Source organism: Anas platyrhynchos, chromosome 19 (assembly GCF_047663525.1).
Source record: "Anas platyrhynchos isolate ZD024472 breed Pekin duck chromosome 19, IASCAAS_PekinDuck_T2T, whole genome shotgun sequence".
Taxonomy (NCBI): Eukaryota; Metazoa; Chordata; class Aves; order Anseriformes; family Anatidae; genus Anas; species Anas platyrhynchos.
Window position 1 is genome coordinate 4,125,732 of NC_092605.1, and position 20,404 is coordinate 4,146,135.

At 40.6% G+C, this 20,404-nt stretch overlaps 1 protein-coding gene across 2 annotated transcripts in view; it reads left to right on the top strand.

Moving 5' to 3' along the window:
* ABCC3 (ATP binding cassette subfamily C member 3) overlaps positions 1-20,404 on the top strand; it is a 48,289-nt gene that overhangs the window by 7,102 nt on the left and 20,783 nt on the right. For both annotated transcript variants that reach the window (XM_027471310.3, XM_072025636.1), the window contains exons 2-10: positions 6,643-6,819; positions 7,705-7,830; positions 8,697-8,834; positions 10,561-10,686; positions 11,476-11,537; positions 12,736-12,867; positions 16,988-17,206; positions 19,471-19,648; positions 19,877-20,038. In XM_027471310.3, coding sequence (XP_027327111.3) covers positions 6,643-6,819; positions 7,705-7,830; positions 8,697-8,834; positions 10,561-10,686; positions 11,476-11,537; positions 12,736-12,867; positions 16,988-17,206; positions 19,471-19,648; positions 19,877-20,038 — 1,320 coding nt within the window. The remainder of the gene's footprint in view (positions 1-6,642; positions 6,820-7,704; positions 7,831-8,696; positions 8,835-10,560; positions 10,687-11,475; positions 11,538-12,735; positions 12,868-16,987; positions 17,207-19,470; positions 19,649-19,876; positions 20,039-20,404) is intronic.

Consider the following 20,404-nt stretch of genomic DNA (forward strand, 5'->3'; position numbering starts at 1 on the left):
CTTGTCCCACTACAGAATTGGTAACTCTTGCTTAAATGTTGGTGACCTAAAAAAAATAAAAATAGTAACTTTCTGTGTCTAAGCCTCTTTGTGGCAAAGTGTGCAAGTTCTGCCTTGTTTGGGTATTTGGTGTGTCGTTACTGTAAGCATTTTGCAATTGGGCTATTGCTGGCTACAGAAATTCTTTAATGATGGCATTCCTCTTCATATCAGCGCTTCCTGGGCAGGTTCAGTTGCAGGATGTTTGTATAGATCATAGTTAAACATGATTAGTTTAGAAATACAGGTTTTCTAGATGTTGAAAATCAAGTTTTAAGCTTTACGTTCACGTTGCTCAGCTGGTGTTGGATAGAAATTTTGCGTTCAGTTTGTTTGGGGTAAGACAACGTACCAGGACCTTATTCTGTGATTAGCATATTCCTTTTCTGTAGTCACCTGATTCCATCTTTTCTTTATCTCTGAATTTTTTGACTTCACGACACCGAAGGCCAGCCTTCCCTTTATGAAGAAGGGGAGAGAGTAGTTGAGGGAGAGCATTCATTTCCTGATGGTGATACCCGTAGCGGTGCTTTGCCAGGTTTTTCTCACTGAAACTACTGTCATGGTTTCGGGCAAGACTGTGGCATTTGCTCTTTTTCTGAATAAAAATGACTGAAATAAGTAGGTCTGCAGACTGAGAGATGGGTATGGTTCATGCAGATTAATCCCAGAAGGTAGGTAGAGTGCAAGTGCTCGTCTGTGTTAGGTGAGCCTAGGGCAATTCTGGGAGCAATAAGCCAGGCTTCATTTTGGCATTAAAGCTCGTTAGCAGCCAGCGTGGCCTTGCCCTCCAGCCTGCTGCTGGGTTTAATTCCCTCAGGACTTGGTCTCCCCCAGTGACTGTCACCTCAGGCCACCACCTCTGTGGCCTACCGTGATTTTTGGATGTTCAGTCCACGACCATAAGCTACCTTGTACAGGCTATAATCTTGTGCAAGGTTATTTGATCTCTTAAAATAAGCCACTAAATTTACCATTGGAAAAGAAAGTTCAGTGTCCGGCATGCTGGCCTTCACTGATGTAGATAAGTGTTGCGGTGTGTTTTGTAAACAAAAAACCACTCTGGTTATTGCCATACTATTAAACATGTACTTTCAGCCCCATCTTCTTTCCAAGGAGTGTTGCTCTGGTGTTGCAGTGGAGAATGTCATTGTCTTTTGCCCTGTTTTAAAGGGGGGGGGGGGGGGGGAGTTGTTTGTGTAATCACATAAGGGAATTGAGTTGTGCCGCAGTCACTGTGGATTAATGAAGCGTGTTACTCTTTCTGTGCACAAGGGTGAAACTGTGCCTTTGGAAATGCAGATGAATGATCTTGCTCTGAAAAGGCCATTTGAAACTGGCAGCCTTCTGGAGAAGTAGAGCAGAGAGCTTGTTTGCAATTGTGCTCTCAGACGATTACTAGAGTTTGCCCTGAAGAGTTTACTAGCGGGGAACAAGCAGAGGGGATGGACAGCAGCTGGAAGAGGGAGGTGAGACACGGGCTGAGATGAAGCCTGTGCTGTAGCTAAGACTGAGCCCAGATATTTTTTGGTGTTGTGGTTCAGAGCTGTAACTGCAGAGCAGTCCTCGTGTTTAGGAGGATGCCGTGCAATAGAGCTGAGAGCAAACCATAATTATTTTTTTGCCAGGCTGTGCAAGTGAAACTGACTGGCAGGATACTTAATAAATCTAGGGGCAAGAGGGTAAGAAGTCTTTTCTGCATTGAAGTCCTGACTGTCAGTCTCTTCTACAAGAGAAGCTATTTCCATGGTCATTTGCTGCAGGGAAGAGTTGTTACTTTCAGTTATTCACTTCCCTTTTCCTGTGTATCTTTGCAGCCAGCTTTTTTTTTTTTTTTTTTTTTAATCTGATTTTTAATCTTAAATAGCCTACTGACTGGTGATAACCGGCAGAGAATCAATGGTACAGCACATATTAACCTTGGGACAGTGTGAATGACATCAGCACAGTGGCCTTCACATTCCCAACAGATAAAGAATGAATTTGTGTTTCCTGCCATTTTTGCAATTCTTTGTGCTCTGTAGTATTCTTAGGGAGAAACACGTATTAATTTATCTATTCAGTGAAGATAACTGCTTGAGTTTACAAAAGATAAGTCTTCCCTAGGGTTTGGAAGCTTTCCTTTGCAGGCTGTGTGAGGAGCATTATTGCAGCATCAGCTGTTTGCTGGGTCAAGCCAGTGGAAGGCACTTTTATTTTAAACTTCTGTGGTAGACTAGGAGTTGGTTTAAACTTAAAACCAAGACCAGAACCGTAACTGGTCTTTCGCAGCATGCTCCGTTAATACCATCATGGGGGCTTGGGAAAGGGAGAGATGGGAATTTCACTGCTTGTTTTTCAGTGCAGCTTTAGGCTCTCTGTTTGTTCCTCTGTTTCTTTGAAAGCTGTAAGGGGTGATGTGCGAGAAGCCCAAGATATATTGCTCTGTACAGTTGTTTCCCTTATGGCCATTACCAGTTTTAAAAATGGCCTTTTCAATAGCAGTTTTCTTTTCCAGAGGGGAAAGTGTAATAGAAAATATTAAGTATTAGAACAGATTTAATGTTGCTCAGGGCTTTCCTTATTGAACATCGTCCTGTAAATCAAGACCGTGTACTTAAAACTGATCATCTAAATGTGAGCCCTGCTGCACAGAGGGTCATGTTTATCCAAAGATTGTGACTGGAAGGCGGGTATGATGGAAAGATGCTGCAAGGGGCAACATCCATGATATTTGTAGCTGGCCAGGAGGAAACCCCACTGATCTGTAAGTTTTATTCTCCAGGAGACCCCTTGTCTGCTGTGAAGCTGTAATGAGCACCTCTGATCTTTTTCCCATGGATGTTGCTGTTACATTCAAGTATCGTTACAGGGTTAAGCAAGCTGTGACTCCAGGCAGTTCAGTACAGCAGGTTGGGATTTCTGTGATGCTTGTCCCACCAGCAGAGCCTCCACCTGGATCCATGGTACTGCATCCAAGGGAATGCTGCTGCTTAGACAGTTGTCACTGAGCTCTTTAGTAGCGTTGAGGAGCCACGTGGGAGTCACAGGTTGTTGCCCTGAAGATTGTGTTGCCTGTGGGGAAGCCGGCTGATGGTAGCTGTGGTGGAAACGCGAGCTGTTCTGGTTCCTCTGGGATGACTTTTCAGAGAAAGTGGTGTTTCCCTGCATGTGCCTCATGTGAAGTGCTGGTTCTTGGGTCACCCTCACCCTGTGTCACCCTAGCCCTGTGTTGTGGAGCTGCTTGAAGTGTTTCCAGTGGGTTTTCCCTGAATGGGCCCTGAGGCAGAGCTGTGATGCACGCAGGGAGGTGAGCAGCTCTGGGGACAGCACAGAGCTGTGAGCTGGGGAATGTGTGTGCTAGGCAACTTCAGCAGCCAGCTCAAAGACCTCAAACCCAGACAGCCCAAGGTGGGCATTTTTATTCTCAGTCAGAATGGGATGCAGGCAGCATTTGGCTTGCCTTGCTTACCAGGACAGAGTTCAGAACAAGCAAAGGTAAAGCCAGGTTAAGGCAAGAGCCTTAAAGGTAGGCGTCAGATCTGGTCCCCTCTGGCCCTTGCTTCTTGTATTTGTTCTGAGGGGTGGAGTTCCATGACTTGGTTGCTGATTTAAAGGATATTTAGCAATATTTAACAACGTTGGCTTGGTTGGGATAGATTGTCTTGAGCCTTAGTGTCGTATTCTGACAAAAAATGAGCTGTTTAGGGTTGGCGTATATGTTGGGATATACACTTTCCATGCGGTGATTTATAGCACAGAGTGGAACTGTCAGCTCTGTATATAAATAGATGCAGCCTGGTAAGAAATGCATCTTTTGGATTCCCAGATTAAAGAAAAAATTAAAGAAAAAATCAAATCATTATTCACATAATTGTGAAAGGTATGGCACATTTGTTCACTACAGTCCAGTTTTAGCAAGAGTTTTAGGGGAAGGAGGTAATTGGTGTGGAATTACACTTCTTAAATGTTTTAGGTACTGACTTCTAACAAAAAACCCTCTTACTGTATGCAAGAATGGAAAGAGTCTGCTGTCAGAAAACACCAATTCATTGAAAGAGGATCTTTTTACAGAAACATCTCTCTTCCAGGAAAGCTCACTGATCAGGTTCTGGGTGTAACTGGACCCGGGAAAGCATTACCAAAAGAGCAGGTAGTCAGGTCTGCCACCTTGGTTGCAGGTTTCTCCTTCGGTCCACACCTCCCTTTCCCAAGTGCCATGCAAGCACTGAAGCAGGAGGCTCCTGTTGGTTGTGGAGTGGGTGCTGGTTGTACATTCACATAATTTTGGAAAGGTTCCACTTTCATTCTTAGGGATAATTCAGCTGAATTTCAAAATCTTAGATGTTTTTCTAGGACATAATTTTTGTTTTGTGGCCAGCTGTATTTATATGCTCAAAAATGCAAGTCTTTTGCCTAGTTGAAATAAGAGTTAATGAAAACCTTTAAATGGCTTGGCAGCCATACAGTCTGTGTCTTGGATACAATAGTCAGCTTGTGTTCAGTCTGAAGTTAATGGACATCTGGGGCAGCTTCTAGGTGGCTGTCAGACAGAAAGCCATTTCTGGGCATCCTGGTCTTATAGGAAAGGTTTAAATTAAGTGTGCTTTTTAATTTTTTTTTCTACAAATGTTCCTGTAAATAGAATCCTTGTTTTATTCTGTGCCCAGTTATTGCTGTTCTTCAGTTTTAATTTTCCCAGGATTTTTTTCAAGCAAAAAGAGCAGGAATGCGAACATGCTCAAGACACTGCAAAACCGCATTTAATTTAAAGAGGAAGCGAGTATTTTATTGAATAAATGGTAGATAAGTACCAGCTTTAGAACTGAAGAGCCCTTCAGCTCCAAACTTCCTGAGGGCATCTCCTGCCCCAGGCAGGGGAGCTGCTAGGGGGGCTTGTCACATTCAGAGTGTTTTGATGATGAGCCAAAAGTGGGTCCTCTTTAAATGTCATCTTTCTTTTAGAGACCGCCTCACTGGAGGAAAGCACAGAAATAGTTTGAATACAAGGCTGGAGTTTTGTTTGGTTTTGATCTTGTATTTGAATTGCAGTGTAATTGCCTCTGTGTTGTTGATTCAAGAATGGTTTCCCCTAGGTCTGGACAAACCCGTTTAGGGAAATCGAAATGTTTTTATTCCCCAGGCCCACACTGGGTGCTTGTGTGCCTTCAAAGGAGCCATTTCTCGGCTGGAGAGATAGTGACCCCGTGGCACTAAAGGGTGCAGTTGGGATGCACAGCCAAGGGATTTGTGTCACCCTCTGTCGCTTCCAGAGGTCTCTGCCATCCATCTTTCAGTGGTGCCAAAAATGAAGTACTGAGTGACAAAACTGTTAGAGTTCAGCCAAACCGTCCTGCAACCTGCCAAGGCTTTTGTAGTTTCATTGTACTTAGGAGCTCCTCTTAAGTGTATTAAGTGGATGGATGCAGTGATGCATGGCCCTTCTGACAGATCATTGCCAAGATCCAAGGGTTGTAAGCACACTGTGGTTCTTCACTTCTAATATTAGCCATTGTTTTCAGCATTTCATCTCTTTGGGACTGGTAAACAAAAGCAGGCTCAGAAATACTTCTTCAGAATTTACATTCAGACATAGTCAGCCCTTCATTTGTACGGGGTGGGGAGAAGAAGCATGGCTTAACTGAAACATGCTTCTACCGAGAGCTCATACCCAAAAATAATTACGTACAAGTAAGTGATTCTAGCACAAAGATAAGATATCTGTGGTTCAAGTATGCCTTGGTTTTATCATCTGCTTGTTACTGATACAAGAAAGTAATTTTACATTTCCTGCAAGTAAGTAATTATCTACCACATTGGAGATGACATGTCAGATGGCAAACTGCAAGTTGTGAATTTCCAGTAGATTTGATTAAAAAAAGGCTCCCCTTAACTACACTGAAATTTCTATTTTAGTTTGAACTTTTATAGCTGTGTGCTTGTGTGTGGTGCATTCAAATCCTTAGTTAAAAATTGCATGACATTTATGGTGTACTAGGTCACTAATGGAAAGCATTTCTTGCAATGTTGTCAAGAAAACCATATTCCTACTTGCATGTAAAATACATTCCTGCCACCTTTGTTTAGAACAAGGAAGTAGTAATTGTTAGAGATATATGAGCAAGAACGATGAGATTTTAGTCAAATGTGTTTTTTTTTTTCCTCTAGATAGGCATACTGTTGATCTAAATCCGGTTGTTTTCTCCAATGCTGGACATTCTTGCTGGATGAGTTCCGAAGTCTAGGGTTTTGCCTTGAGAGAAAACTCTGATTTAGCACCTGCAAAGTCCAGGCTGGGAATGTCTGAGCAATGTTGTAATATCATCACCTGTAACTAAGCCTTAGCAAAGAGACAAACGATGGAATTGTATGCTACAAAATGTGTGTGCTGCTCTGAGATGGAGGGCAGAAGTCTCTCTCTCTTTTTTTTTAAGCTTCTGCCAGTATTTATAACTGTATTTAGGCCTTTTACTATAGCAGATTAACCACAAGCTGTTGGAATAGCTTTTACTAAGGCCATTTGCTATCTCCAGCAGAATCTGCATACAACTTCCTCAAGCAGATGTTCCAGTTGGCAGTGCTTCTGCCTCTCTGTTAATAACTGTCTCATTTTTTTTTCTCCAGGATTCAAATCTTTCGATACACACTGATAATCCAGACTTGACGCCGTGTTTCCAGAATACCATCCTAGCATGGATTCCTAGCATTTATCTGTGGACTGCGTTACCCTTTTATCTTCTCTACCTAAAGCACTCTAAAAGAGGGTACATCGTGCTTTCCGTGTTGAGCAGGTTCAAGACGGTAAGATGTCTTTGCACTATTCTGCAAGTAACCTGCAGTTTTTAGTTCATGAGCATTAATTCAGTGTCAAAGCAAACACTGCAGGTAGGGTTTAAACAAAATTCTTTCTGGTTTATGGGGGAACTTGCTGATAGGAAACATGTACAGATTTCTGAGGAGGCATACGAAAGGATAGCTCATCTGTTGGGAAATCCTGCGAGCACACCTTTCTGTGTGGAGTGAGGAGTTTATTATTCTGCAGAAAAGAGCAACACCACTTAAAGAGCTCACCACTGGTGAGCCAACACCAGTTAAAGCTGCAAAACAAAGACCTAAAGGTAACTGTAGTGAAAACTTCATCTCATTGTGAAAATAAGCACAGGAAAGTATTTTTTCAAGCCACTCTACCCACTTAACAGCTATGTGACTTGTCTGCGTCTTGTGCCTAAGAGATGGCTGATGTCAACAGTTCCTCTGGTTTATAAATGGCTAGGTCTAAGGAAAGCAAGCAAGTCACTTCCCATAGACCATGAGAGAATTGGGTTATCCTGGAGAAAAATTCCAGGCATCTGCTTCAGAGCATGTCTGCCTTTAATCTACATGCTGCCCGTGTTTCTAATTAAAACTGACTAGTATGGGAAGGGAGGAAAAAAAGAAAAAACCCAACAGGTAACTACATTAATCTTTCTCCTAGTTGTTTGCACATCCCTTGCAAAACAGTTGAGATTGGATCCTTGGTTTGATTGCAGCGGGACAGTTCCTTTAGGCTAAATGCAGCTGGTCACTGTAGTAGTGTTTTGTTTTTCTGTCTCGATGGGAATCTTTGAATCGTAATGGTTTTGCTAGCCATGTGATTGCCCTTGGAGATGAGTTTACCAAATGCAGTTTCTGTTTGACTACTTTCAGCTGTTCGGTGTCCTGCTGTGGTGCGTGAGCTGGGCAGATCTCTTCTACTCTTTCCATGAGCTCCTGCAAAGCAGAACGCCACCACCAGTCTATTTTGTGACTCCCTTGATTGTTGGCATCACTATGGTTCGTAGCTGTTTTCTGTTAATTGGGACTAGTAAGAAAACTGTTATTTAGATGCATGAAGGAGGAAAGGGGTTCCTTTACATTTATTGTCTAAACCTGTGCTCTCTTAACTGAATGATTAGTATTTGGATTAGTGAAACAAATTTTGCCAACTGATAAGACCACAGTTAGACATCTCTCTCATGCAGACTTACCTATGTAAATTGAAATTTTTATAATAGAGAGATTGTTCTCCCACCTTGCTCTCATCTGTTTCTCCAGGCTTGTGATCCAGGTGTGGAGAGAATTTGGGTATTACTTTGCCTAAATGGGGAGATATGATAGAGCTCAGCTTGTGCATTGTTCAGTATTGTACTGGACTTCGTCAGATTATTTTATCTGTTCGTTGTTCCTCCACCAAACAGAGACCAAATTTGCTTTACCTAAGATAACAAACAGGCTTGGGGCCGTTGTGTGAAAAATAAAGCTGTAAAATTTGCCCATTAAGTTTTTAATTCCCTTGGTAAGCTTAATTTATTTTTAATGCTGTTTTCTAGACGAGTCATGGTTGTCCATCTGGACAGGAGAAATGGCAGGTCTTAAATTTGTTTAATATATTTATAGCTAAAGTGTAATTGCGTGTGGCCCTAGGTACAACGTCTGGTTTAAAAATTGGATTATGTAGCAGAGGCTCTGAAAGTGATAAAAACAAATTATTTCATAGAGTTATTCAAGGCTTCCCTTAGACAGAGGAAGTTTTATCATTGACTTCTGTAAAATTATGATGGGGCCTTTTTTCAAAGTGGTCCTACTGCCAATGAGAGTGTGAAAAAGGGGAGCAGTGGGATGGGATTGTGTTCACATGTTCCTGTACTTACTTTTCACAGCTGTTAGCTACATTGCTTATTCAATATGAAAGACTGAGAGGAGTTCAGTCCTCTGGGGTGCTCATTATCTTCTGGTTTTTGTCTGTGCTCTGCGCCGTGGGGCCTCTCCGGTCTAAGATCATGACTACAACAGCACAGGTAACATGCCATCCTTGTTAGCACTTGGAGAACAGGAAATGTAGCATTAACATCTCTGTGAAGGGAATGAATCACCAAGTTTGGAGTCAGACCTGAAGCTGGCTTTTGCCAGAAAGAGAAATTTGGTTCCATTGCCTTGACTCAGACTGGTCTAACTTGAAGGGAACTGGGGTTTCTCCTGCAATGTCACAAAGATTTTGCTTAGCCCAAGGCTGTACTGGAAACCTGATAGACATCTGAGGGCTGTACCAATACTTTGACACACACACACACACACGCATGAACAGGCTCTCACTATTTATTTGTTTTCCTCCCCTTCCCTTTCTCTTTTCAAGCCCCCTGCCATGCTTCAATAGGAATGGGCAGTGATCGAAGATAATGAGTTTTAATAAATAATGTTCCTTCCTTTGTTGTTCCGGCAGCTTGACCATATTATACAACTCCAGAGGCTTTCTTTTTGTCAGTGCCCAATGTGGTGAGGACAGCATTTTGACTCCAACTGTGGCTGTAAATAGAGACCAGAAAGTTGGAGGGAGAGAAAAGAAACCTGGGCTGTTATGATTCCCATTTGAAAGCATAGCAGGTTCTCCCACAGTAAGAAAGTTGTTTTTCACAGAAACAAATTTCACTAAGTAGGGCAAAGCAGATTGTTTCAGTGATTAGATCATCAAAGACTAGGAATGAAAGGAAGTATGTGGAAAACATTAAGGTGATTGCTTCTCCTCAGTGAAATCAGTGTTGATTCTGTTTGGTGATTTTTTTATACTTTTTTTTTTTTTAACTACTAGCAGTGTTATCCTTTTACCAAGGATCTTGCTGTGTCAGACTGTTGTAAATATTCCAGCAGAAACTGAATCAAACCTTAAATGACAATCTGTGTAGAGCTTTTTCAGAGGGTAGCCTCAATCACGGTGAGACCCTCTTGTACACTACTTAAAGTCAATTTTAAAATTGTGGTACTAGTGAATAATTACAAATATTGGACTATAAATGCTTGAATCCTTAATCATCTTAAAATTCTGTGTGCAGAGCCTTAGAACATCTGTGGGTAATATCCCTCTTGTTTTTGCAACTGTCGAGGACCAAATAAATATTCTTTCTCTTGCACTTAAGGACTAAAAGTTTTAAGTGAACAACGAGAGCATTCACAATGACACTGGGTTATGAAAGAACCGTGTAAGGGACATGCACTCATAGCAAGAAGTTTTAAGTCAACTGCATACTCAAATGAGTGGGAAAGGAAATATCTCTAGAGCAGATGGAACTGTTGTTATACAATGCAGTGCTTTTTCTTGTAGCTTCTTCTGAAAGCATTTGACATTGATTGCTTGTCAGAGAGAAGATACTAAAGAAAATGTATGTTCTCTGATCCGGGTTGACAATTTCTATGCTTACGACATGATCTGGCAAGAACCCCTGGAGGTAATTTAAAAGGATGTCATGTAGTCCCGATTCCAGAGGGTGTCTGCATTCAGTGAAGATGCATAAGCACTTTGAAGTTGACAGAATTTAATGAAAAGCTTGGAGATAAGCATTTTCTTAGGCACTTTACGGAGTATGTGCATACTTTTGTAAGATAATTCCTGCTAGCAGCTACTTCACAGTATTCAACTGTAGGGGAAGAAAGGGATTGCCAAAAGAAGCTGAAACAGACAGTGTGTCTATGTGTGTTGTGGGTGGAAATACAATAATAACAACCATTTACTGTGTTTCTTTTTCCCTTTAGGGCCATGTAAATGAAAGGTTCAGGTTTGCCACATTTTACATCTACTTTGCTTTGATAATCATTGAGTTGATTCTTTCATGTTTTAAAGAAAAGCCTCCATTTTTTTCCCCTGTCAATACAGACCCTGTAAGTATTTTTATTTGCATTACTTATACTTTACAGACTATATAATGTTTTGAGAGTCCTAGTGAAAATACTTGTAACTGAAAAAAGCTTTGGATTGTCATTGAGATTCCAGCTGTACTTGGTGACCCCCTTAAGAAGCAATAGGTATGGAGAGTACTAGTAACACATCATGGAAAAAGGCTTCAAATCCCACTGTTAATGACTGAAACCTGTGTGGTAAAAACAACTCTCCTACTTGCTGCTTCATAAATTTCGTTTATGAAAACTAAAGTGTAGTATTAATTACTCCAAGGGTGATTTTTATGAAGATGGTTTTCTACCTGCTTAACATTCATTTAGCTGAAGTCTCTCAGGGTTGACCCAATAAACCAATTTTATATGTGTTGAAAATAGATATGGAAAAACATTAATAACAGAAGGTATCAGTGGTGTCACAGGTTAAATTTCTTCTCCGTTTCATAAAATGGTCTCTATAATTAGATTTATTCTTGAGCCAGACTGAAAGAGAAACTGAGTTCATTTCCTGAATGAAAATTTCAGAAACTGTAGAATGACGTTTCCCTTTATGTAAGTGTGATTTAAAGGCAATATATTAAGCAATTTTTAAAGATGAAAGGAGTTCTGCATGACATGGGAAATGAAATAAATCAATTTTTATGTCCTTTTAGGACATAGGTACATACATATAATATACCGTATAACAGAGCAAAACTGATCAAAGTGAGCTGTTGTCTTGTTGAAGTAATAGTACATATCTTGATTTTTTTTCCCCCTATAACTTTACCATAGAATCCATCTCCAGAGTTAACTTCAGGCTTTCTCTCAAGATTGACGTTTTGGTGGTTTACAAGGTGAGCCTCTCTTTTCAACGTGTTGGACAGCTGACAGCCCTAAACTCTATTTATGATACGTGTTGTACAGAGTTACCAACATGGAGGTTTTTGTCCCTGCAAGTAATTGATGTTGGATGCTCTTTCATTCACAGCACTGTCAGCGCTCTTACCATTTACACGTTTACAAACCACTTTTAGAGTGCTCATACTTCCCAAACTTCTTTTCTGAAAAGTATGGTAACAGTTTTGACATGCCTAATAGGATATGCGGTCTGGTTATGTGGTCTTACCGCATGCTGGAGTGTGACCTGAAAGAAGTTGTAAGACTATGTTGCACTTGCAGGTGATAGTGGCAACTTTTCACCCAGCTGAGATGCATTTTGTTTCCTGTTCAGGTTCATGGGTGAATGCTTTTTAATGAGGACATTTCCTGTGCAAGAGGAAACTGGGTTATATATACAAATGATTATTACCAACTGATGATACTGCTGTAATATGGGATGATATTAAAGATCCAGACATGAGATTGTGTTTTCTTTTACTCCATGATAAAGAAGTGGCATAGTTACCAGAGGTCATGTTAAGACTTGTTTTTTTAGTAGTTGAGAGTGTTGAGATCTTCTCTCTTCCATCCATGTAGCTTTATTGTCCTGGCAACAGCCCTGTAAAATTCATTTTAGTTAGAGTGAGATCTTTCTAAATTTCTAGAGTTCTGAATTTTCAGCTTTCCTGTAGAGATTTATGGCAACTAGATGTTTCTATCCCTTGGCAAAATTTCACTTACAGTTGTAGTTTTCATTTATTTGGAGAGAGTAATCTGATTTTCCTTTAATTTATGTGAGCTTTACTTTTGCATTTGGTTCACTTCTGACAGTTAATTCAGATAGACTCCGTTATTTTTACTTCCAAATCTTCAGTATATTCATTTAACACCACAGTTTCATTCAAAGGCTTTTGAATGTTGGCTCTTGTTGTATTTTATTGAAAATACCACTTTAGGAAAAATGTACATGTAATGAAAACTATGTAGTATCCTCTCCTTAAGTGCAAGCATAGAGATGAGGAAAGGGAAATGAAGGCATAATTATCACTTTTCTTCTGTGGAGATGTATCTTCTTGCTTTTGTTAGCTAACTAGTCCCAGAGTTGTTGCTAGGAGTTGCTTTTTTTTTTTTTTTTTTCAAACTGAGTTGGACTGTTTTTCTCCATATATGCAGCATGGCAATTCTTGGTTACAAAAGACCCCTTGAAGATAAGGATTTGTGGTCACTGAATGAAGAAGATACTTCAAAAAGTATTGTACAACAACTAAGTAAAGAATGGGACAAGGAAAAAGCAGAGTGTAAACAGTAAGTATACGAACAGTTCTGCGAATGGGGATTGATCTGAGTCATTTCAACATTAATGAGCTGTTCATCCCTGGAAGTGAGCCAAATAAACGTGGCACTTGTCTCTTATTCCATCTGTTCCTCATTAATATTAACAGTCAAATTGGTTTATTTTAATATGTCTAGGCAGAGGCAAGCAAGAGCCCTCTGGGGCTTCTGTACCACCTACACACTTTTTTTAACTAGGTGCTTAAAATCTGCATGGGCAGGTAGTGTCATTTACCATGTGGAGAAAGGCTGAAGATGTATAAGCAGAAGGGGATGAGTTGGTTGGATAGGAGAAAATGAATAACTTTCATTATTGAGCTGGTAGATGTGTAACCCTATAATTGCATCCCTCCTAGGCATGTTAGAACACAACTTCTGGGCACCATAAAACAAAAGGAATTCTTGGTTATCGCCATCATGAGGGTTTGGCCTGACATTAATTTCAGCCTGAAGGCTCTCAGCAGTAAATAATTCTTCACTTCCTACCAATAAAAGTATGAAATTATCCCAACAAGTGAAGTGTTTGGTGTATATATAGGGAGAGGAATAGTCTACTTTAAGAGTTGAGACCCTGCTCCTGTTGCCTCAGAAGTTATCAGCAGAATTCCCATGATCTCTGGTGGAAATGGAATGAGGGTCAGAATTACTTGCATATAGTTGCATCCATGCTGGAGAGGATATCCTTTTTATTGCATGTTCTGTCCCAGTCTAATCTTAAGAAGTTACCTATTGTGTAACTGTATTTCCTTCTCTGTTCCTAACTCCTTGGTTAGTGTCCAAAACGTCTCCAAACAAATAGATGTGCTAATAGTGTGTTTCAAATGAAAAATGTCAATAAGGAGGATGCCTGGCCTTCCATTTCCTTTCATTGTGGAGATTTCTTCTCCATATGGAAGCTTTCCTCTGTTATTTTCTGTGCATATCCTTGCCAAATTGGAAAGACCCTTTTATGTGATAATATTAGGAAAGTCATAAGCTTTTTGGCAAGGCTAAATATGATGTGGAGAGTTCCACTTCACAGCTAAAATTTGAAAGATTTCCAGCACTAACACCAGCAGCTTGTCCCCTAGTACTGTGTGTGTGTGTGTGTGTTGTGGTTTTACTTTTGTTGGTTGGTTGGTTGATTTGGTTTTTTGTTCACTTAATGTCTCTACTTTTACGGTGTGGAATAACGTGCATTGTCTGGGTTCTGGTCTCTTGCTGCCCAGACATGAATCTTAGTCCCCCAGGCTTTCATATAATAAGAGCACAGCCATTTTACAGAAGTGCCTGGGGTCCAGGAAAACTTTTGCTGGAAAACCAGAAACTGTGTCTGGGGTTTTGTCATGGGGTTCATTGCGTTTTGGAAATCATTCATACAAACTGGGGCCAGTTGGCAATGAATTCAGCCATAAATTCTGGCTTATACTAAGCTCAGGTAAAATTCTGTGGAGACTACATTAATGAGCCTGAGGTGGAGAAAAGAGCAAAAACAAAGCAAATCCCTGTACTCTGGATTGCTGTTTCAAGTAACTCTGAAAGCTGGGTGGCTCTGTTTATTCTCCATTTATAAGTAGGCATTCTTAATTACTTCATGTCAAATAACATCATTGGTAGTTGCTTGGAAGCCATTGGAAAGGCTTTTCTTTTTTTTAAACTCTGCTGATTAGGTCTGCTCTGGGTAAGGTTTTATGATATTAAAATGCCGTTTCAATTCCGTATGTGTAGAAAGTGTCATGGAAAATATTTGCAGTGTACATGGTAATGACTTCTTTCTAAAAAATTAATCAGTTGCAATTCTGGCATAGCTAAAGCTTCAGACTTATTTCATTGTAATGATTATCATATTCCTATTTTACCTAAACCTACAAAACTCCTTTTGCATATTGTTTCACAGCTCTTTTAAAGCACCCTTGTGAATTACTGTTAAATAATTGCTAATAATTGATTCTCTACTAATGAGTTACAGAATAGATCAGTTTGGATTTAAGTCAGATCACTGTGGATTCAAATCATTATTATAGATAATAATAATAACAATAATAATAAAGCATGCTAGTAGTCCTTTTGCTTTTGCTCATTTGACTGTATGGCTGAAGTCTCTGCTTACTTTACTGGTAAGTGCATTGCTGCTTCTGAGAAAGCTGGAGCTGTGCTGGAAGGATGAGAGCGCACTGGAACCTATTTCACCTCACTTTTTAGTTAGCTTCTGATTTTAGAGGCTTTGCTTATGTAGATGAATTGAAGATATAGTGCCTTGTCATTACCACTGAGAAAGCTATGTGTTTCCCATGAGATAATCAGCATTTATTATCTGCCCAGCTGTAAATAATGGAAGCCACGCACATGCTTTTTGCTTGGAGAAAAAACTGGGTGTGACGAGTCCCACACACTGCTGAAATCCTGGCCTCACCTAGCTACCTATAGTAAACACTAGATGTGTTTTTTCTCCCTTTGGGATTTTTGCTGCAAGAGATCTATTTCATTGCTGTTAGCTCACTGTAATAAACATTTTTAATAGCACAAAGCCATGGGCAAGTAGTCCTGTTTCTCCTTCAATGTGTTGTAACTGCCTGGTTGTCAGAAAATAAAGCTTTACTCATAAACTCTCCAGGTTTGATCTGGAAGAACAAAGACTACACTGTTTATTCTCGTCTGAAACAAAACAAAGCGATAAAACAAAAAATTCTGTCTGGTTTAGGTTCCCCTACCCCACCCTCAAACTGTACTGCAAAGAAATTGGGATTTGCACATGCCTTCATTTGAAAGGATGTGAACAAGTTTCTACCTGCGAGCTGTTAGCCACAGCGATCATTCTGAACTCTCGTAGGCTGTTGGAATTACCAGCCTCTGTAGCCAGCCAGCTCCAAAAAAATCTGCATGCTCTTTATGAAGAATCATAAATCCCACCTCACTTGGTAGTACTTGCAAGTTATTTTTCAAATGCCTTTTTTCTCAACACTAGGGTCTCTCTTCCATCTGTCCTTTCTTATAAGGCTTATGTGTCCCTGACTAGCATTTCCTTTCCTCTGCTCCACCTGGATTTGGGATTTAAACTTCCTGGCTGACGTTCATGGAATTATTCTTTAGGTCCCGTAGCCCTCAAGACTCCACAGCAATTTGGGACATGTTGATAGAAAAGCTGCCAGGCTGCTCTTTGAGAGTAATTCACGGAGGAGGTAATTTTTCAGAGCACCCAATCTGTATTGATAGGCTACAGGAGTCAGGCACCTAAACCCAAGAGGTTCCGCTGTTAAACTTGCCTAGAGCCCTGGAGAGCAGCACAAACTTTTTGGGTGAAATTTTCCTTAGTCATTCTCAAAGATTTTTGCAGAAGATCTTGCTTTTATTGGCTTATTTTGCATTCGGAGACAGTTAACAGAGTTTTAACTGCTTGATTTGTCATTTGAGTAAACTTTAGGCAGCTAAATCCAGAGTTTCTCTTCTGGAAGGAACTTGGTCGTCTGTGTCCCAGATCTCAGAGATAGCTCAGCTTTGGAGGTTTTTGTTTTGCACTATGGTTTGTACTCTGTTGAAAAAGTCCCGGGAAAGTAGAACTCTGAAGTGGGCTGTGCCTGCTTCCTCTCGCAGCTTGGCATGAGGTTCAGTGCCTGTCTCCAGAGGGACTCAGACTTCTCAGAAAGCAGCTGTGCTACCAGATAAAGGTAAAGGTTTAGTGCAGCTAGTGACAAAATAAAGAATATTCTCAGAAGGACTAGGTGAGGGTGCCTATTCGTGGCATGTAAATACCAGCTGTTAGAAGATCCTTTTAGAAGAAACTGGAGATTTGAGGTCAATTTAGTTGTCTGCCAAAGGAAGTCAGCCATTCATCTCCTACTCCTTTGGGCCTCATTCTCATCCCTAAGTGGTTGGCTTTCTGGCTTGTGGGGCGCACCTCATCCTTTTGAAGGGTGTTATGCAGAAAAATAAAGGAAATCAAGACTCATCACACAAGAGTGGCCTCTCCCTGAATGTGTCCAGATCTTGCCAGAGGTCCTGCTGTAGCAGAGCAAAGAAAGGAGCTAGGTTTTTGGATGTCACTGCAGTGCTGTGCACGTAGGGCAATGACGTTCTCATCATCAGTTGTCACTAATTGATTGATGTGTTCCCCTAGGAAAGAAGATGTGACATATAGGAAGAAATCTAACCACGTGCTAAATCATGTTGGTGATGGTCCAGACGAGGCAGAAGTTCTGATTAGAGACAAGAAGCACAACAGAAAGCCTTCCTTCCTCAAAGCTTTGTTGAGGACCTTTGGACCATACTTCTTAATCGGCTCCTTCTTCAAGCTGATACAAGACCTACTTTCTTTCGTCAACCCTCAGCTCTTAAGGTTGGTTTACTGTGTGAGTAGTTTCTATGTGCATTTGCTATGGAGGCTTGGCTTTGGCAAGCAGTATTTATTTTTGAAATGCACAACTAGTTTCCCTCACAGTGCTGCATGTGTAAGTTTCCCCACCTTCCCCCTGAAATGCCCTGAGACAGGAGTTCTTTATTGTGGACTAAGCTGCAAATTGGACAAGCTTCTTTGAAATGAAAGATTCATAAATCACCCATCACCAATAGACAGCTTTGGATTACAAATTACCTGTTGTGCTGTGCAACAGTCCAAAGTAATTTCTTCCCAGTTCTAAAAGATTATTTGTGAAATCAATGCAGAGCACTTCTTGCTGGATCCAGTAGTCTCTGTATATCTGATACCCATATGGGCTGTTGGTGGTGGCAGCTGTAGTGTGACAATACAAATAAAGTGTGATGCTCAAGTACGTGGTGCTTTGGCAGTGCTGCTATCATCTGGGATAGATTTTGGAGACTTTAGATGAGCTTGTGCATTCTTAATAGTATGTAGTGATGAGAATGTGCAGTAAATTTCCAAGCAACAGAAAATAATGGTTAAAAAAAAAAAAAAAAAAAGAGGAACAAAAAAGCAAGAGCTTGACAAAACTGGTATGTCCTCAGATTCTCCCTGAATGAGGAACATCCCTATTTTCCATCTTCAGGGACACTGGTCATTCAGATCCATAAGGCTATCTGCACAATCCCCACGTTTTTCTCTCTGTTAGTATTATTCCTGAGGTGAGAGTGTTGCCAGATAACCATTAACTAACAAAAACATAATGAAGCATTTCAGAGAATGGCGGTTGCTTTCTACCAAACCATCGCTTCTTGTTTCCAAACCTATGGGAACGCACATGGTCCTGTTAATGCATGAAGGGTTTGGATGGGGGCCATAGGTGAATGTGGGGAAGGGGAGAAAGGAAGGCTCTGTTTCTGTACCAGTGTCTTAAAATAATGTGGAGCTGTGTTCAGAGACAGTGTTGTTTTGTGGGTGGTTTGTGACATACCCAGACACTTGCTGAAAAGAGGGTCCAGCCCAATATGGTGACATTAATAGCTTGCAGTCTGTCTTCTTCCAGTGTCCCTAGTGAAGAGGAGGCAGCTGGCTTCCTGCTGGGAACACATTAACTATAGTCTATTCTGGGAATTTCTTAAAATTGCATAAATTCCTGGATATGTTGTCAGTGATATCTCAAGGCATATGATGGGGAATTTCTGCTCAAGTCTAAACTCCTGCAATTCTAGTGGCAAAAGAAAATGAAGAAGTCATGGTTGTCTGGCAAGTTACACATAAATTAGTTTTCTGTTTCTAAAAGGATTGCTGAATCTTGAGGAAGAGTTTTTTCTTCTGAAGCTGTCCACGTAAGGCATGAATGAACAGTGTTGTGCAAAAGGAAGATCTCAGATCTGAAGCTGAAGCAACCTCATGCTTCTAAAGCAAGGCTTTGGGCCTCCCTAGTAGTTTCCAAGTGTTATTTCCCCCCTGCTGGTTATCTGAATCAGGGACCCAAATCTGTTCCTCTCTTATTTTGAAAATTCAATTCTCTGGTCAATAGTCTGGAGTCAGAAATGTGATTTTTGAGAATGCTGGACGTTGCAATACGTTGTTCTGCTTGTTTGTTACATGACAGCTGTTCAGGTCTTACAGGGAGAGCAGCTGTCTGCAGTAAAAAATGGTTATTAATGAAAGATAACCAGTTTAGTAGTACTACAGTTTTACCAAAAGAAGTGAGAGTAGAGAACTTCCTGTGCATCCATCCTGAAGGATTTCTTTTAATCTAGCTTTTTTTTTTTTTTTTTGTGGGAAAGCACCCCAGGCAGAGGTGCTTGGGCTGCTGGAAGAGTATTTGGGTAGGAGGGTGGGAAGCTGGTTTTGCCTGCTTTACTGCAGTGTCCTACAATGTATTGTTCACCTCTTGCCCTGTGGAGCTGCTTGGCAAAGCCCAGACACGGAGCCGTGTGTTTGAACACCAGATCGCAGGGGAAATCTAGACTTTCTCGTCATATTTCATTTTCTACGGGCTCACTTACAAATGGACTTTCTCACTGGCAAAGCTCAGGTTTTGCTGTTGTATCTTTGCAATGTTGTTTGGCTGAAGTCATAACTCAGCTTGCATCCTGGAGAGCTGTTTACTTTTTGTGGCTAGAGAGAGGATGTGGCAGGATGCCATAGCTGAGGGAAGCTTTGTTATGTCCCATTAAACTTGCTGTATGTTTTCTTTTTTTTTCCTTTTCCTTCCCTAATGTTCTGAAAAACAGTGTATTAATCAGCTTCATTAAGAACAAAGATGCCCCAGCCTGGTGGGGATTTTTGATTGCAGCTTTGATGTTTACCTGCGCTGTGCTGCAGACTCTCATACTTCACCAGCATTTCCAGTACTGCTTTGTTACTGGGCTGAGGCTGAGAACTGGGATCACTGGAGTGATATACAGAAAGGTAAGACTGGAAGCATTTTGTGGGCCAAAACACAAACACAAGCAAACCATGTCATGAAGTCTTTTTCTTTGTAGATTAAGAATTAATGTATGTGAGAATCATTTTATTCTTGTTGGTGAATCACATTCATGGGGAGTATTGTGTTTTCTTAATTCTTGAGGATTTCTTTTCTATCTTTCTTCATATGTGTCAAGATTGTGAATCCAAAGAATCTCTCTTATTTCTCAGTCCTTAGTTATCACAAACTCAGCAAAGCGCTCATCTACTGTTGGAGAAATTGTCAACTTGATGTCAGTGGATGCCCAACGCTTCATGGATCTGGTGACTTTCCTGAATATGTTGTGGTCTGCACCACTCCAGATATTTCTAGCTTTGTATTTCCTCTGGCAGGTACAGACACTGTCACATTTCTTCAGATTGTTTTTTTAAATGACGTACAAGTATAAAGATTTTTGATCCTTTGACCTACCACTGCTTTTTTTATAAGCTTATTGTTCTGCCTGGTTTTGGTAAAATAACTTTCAGTGGTGTACAAGATCGATTAGTTTCGTAGTTGTTTTGTTCAGCTGACAGGCAAGATAACACATCTGAAGCCAAAGGTAGCCTTTATATTTCCTTTGTCCCTAGGATGCTTTGATAGGTGCAGTTTTGGACTCATCACTGTATTCCCAGTAGTAGATACAAATGAGAACTCGAGGAGAGTGCTTAAAAAACAATCATACAATCATATTATGCCATAACAAGAAGTTTTGCGTG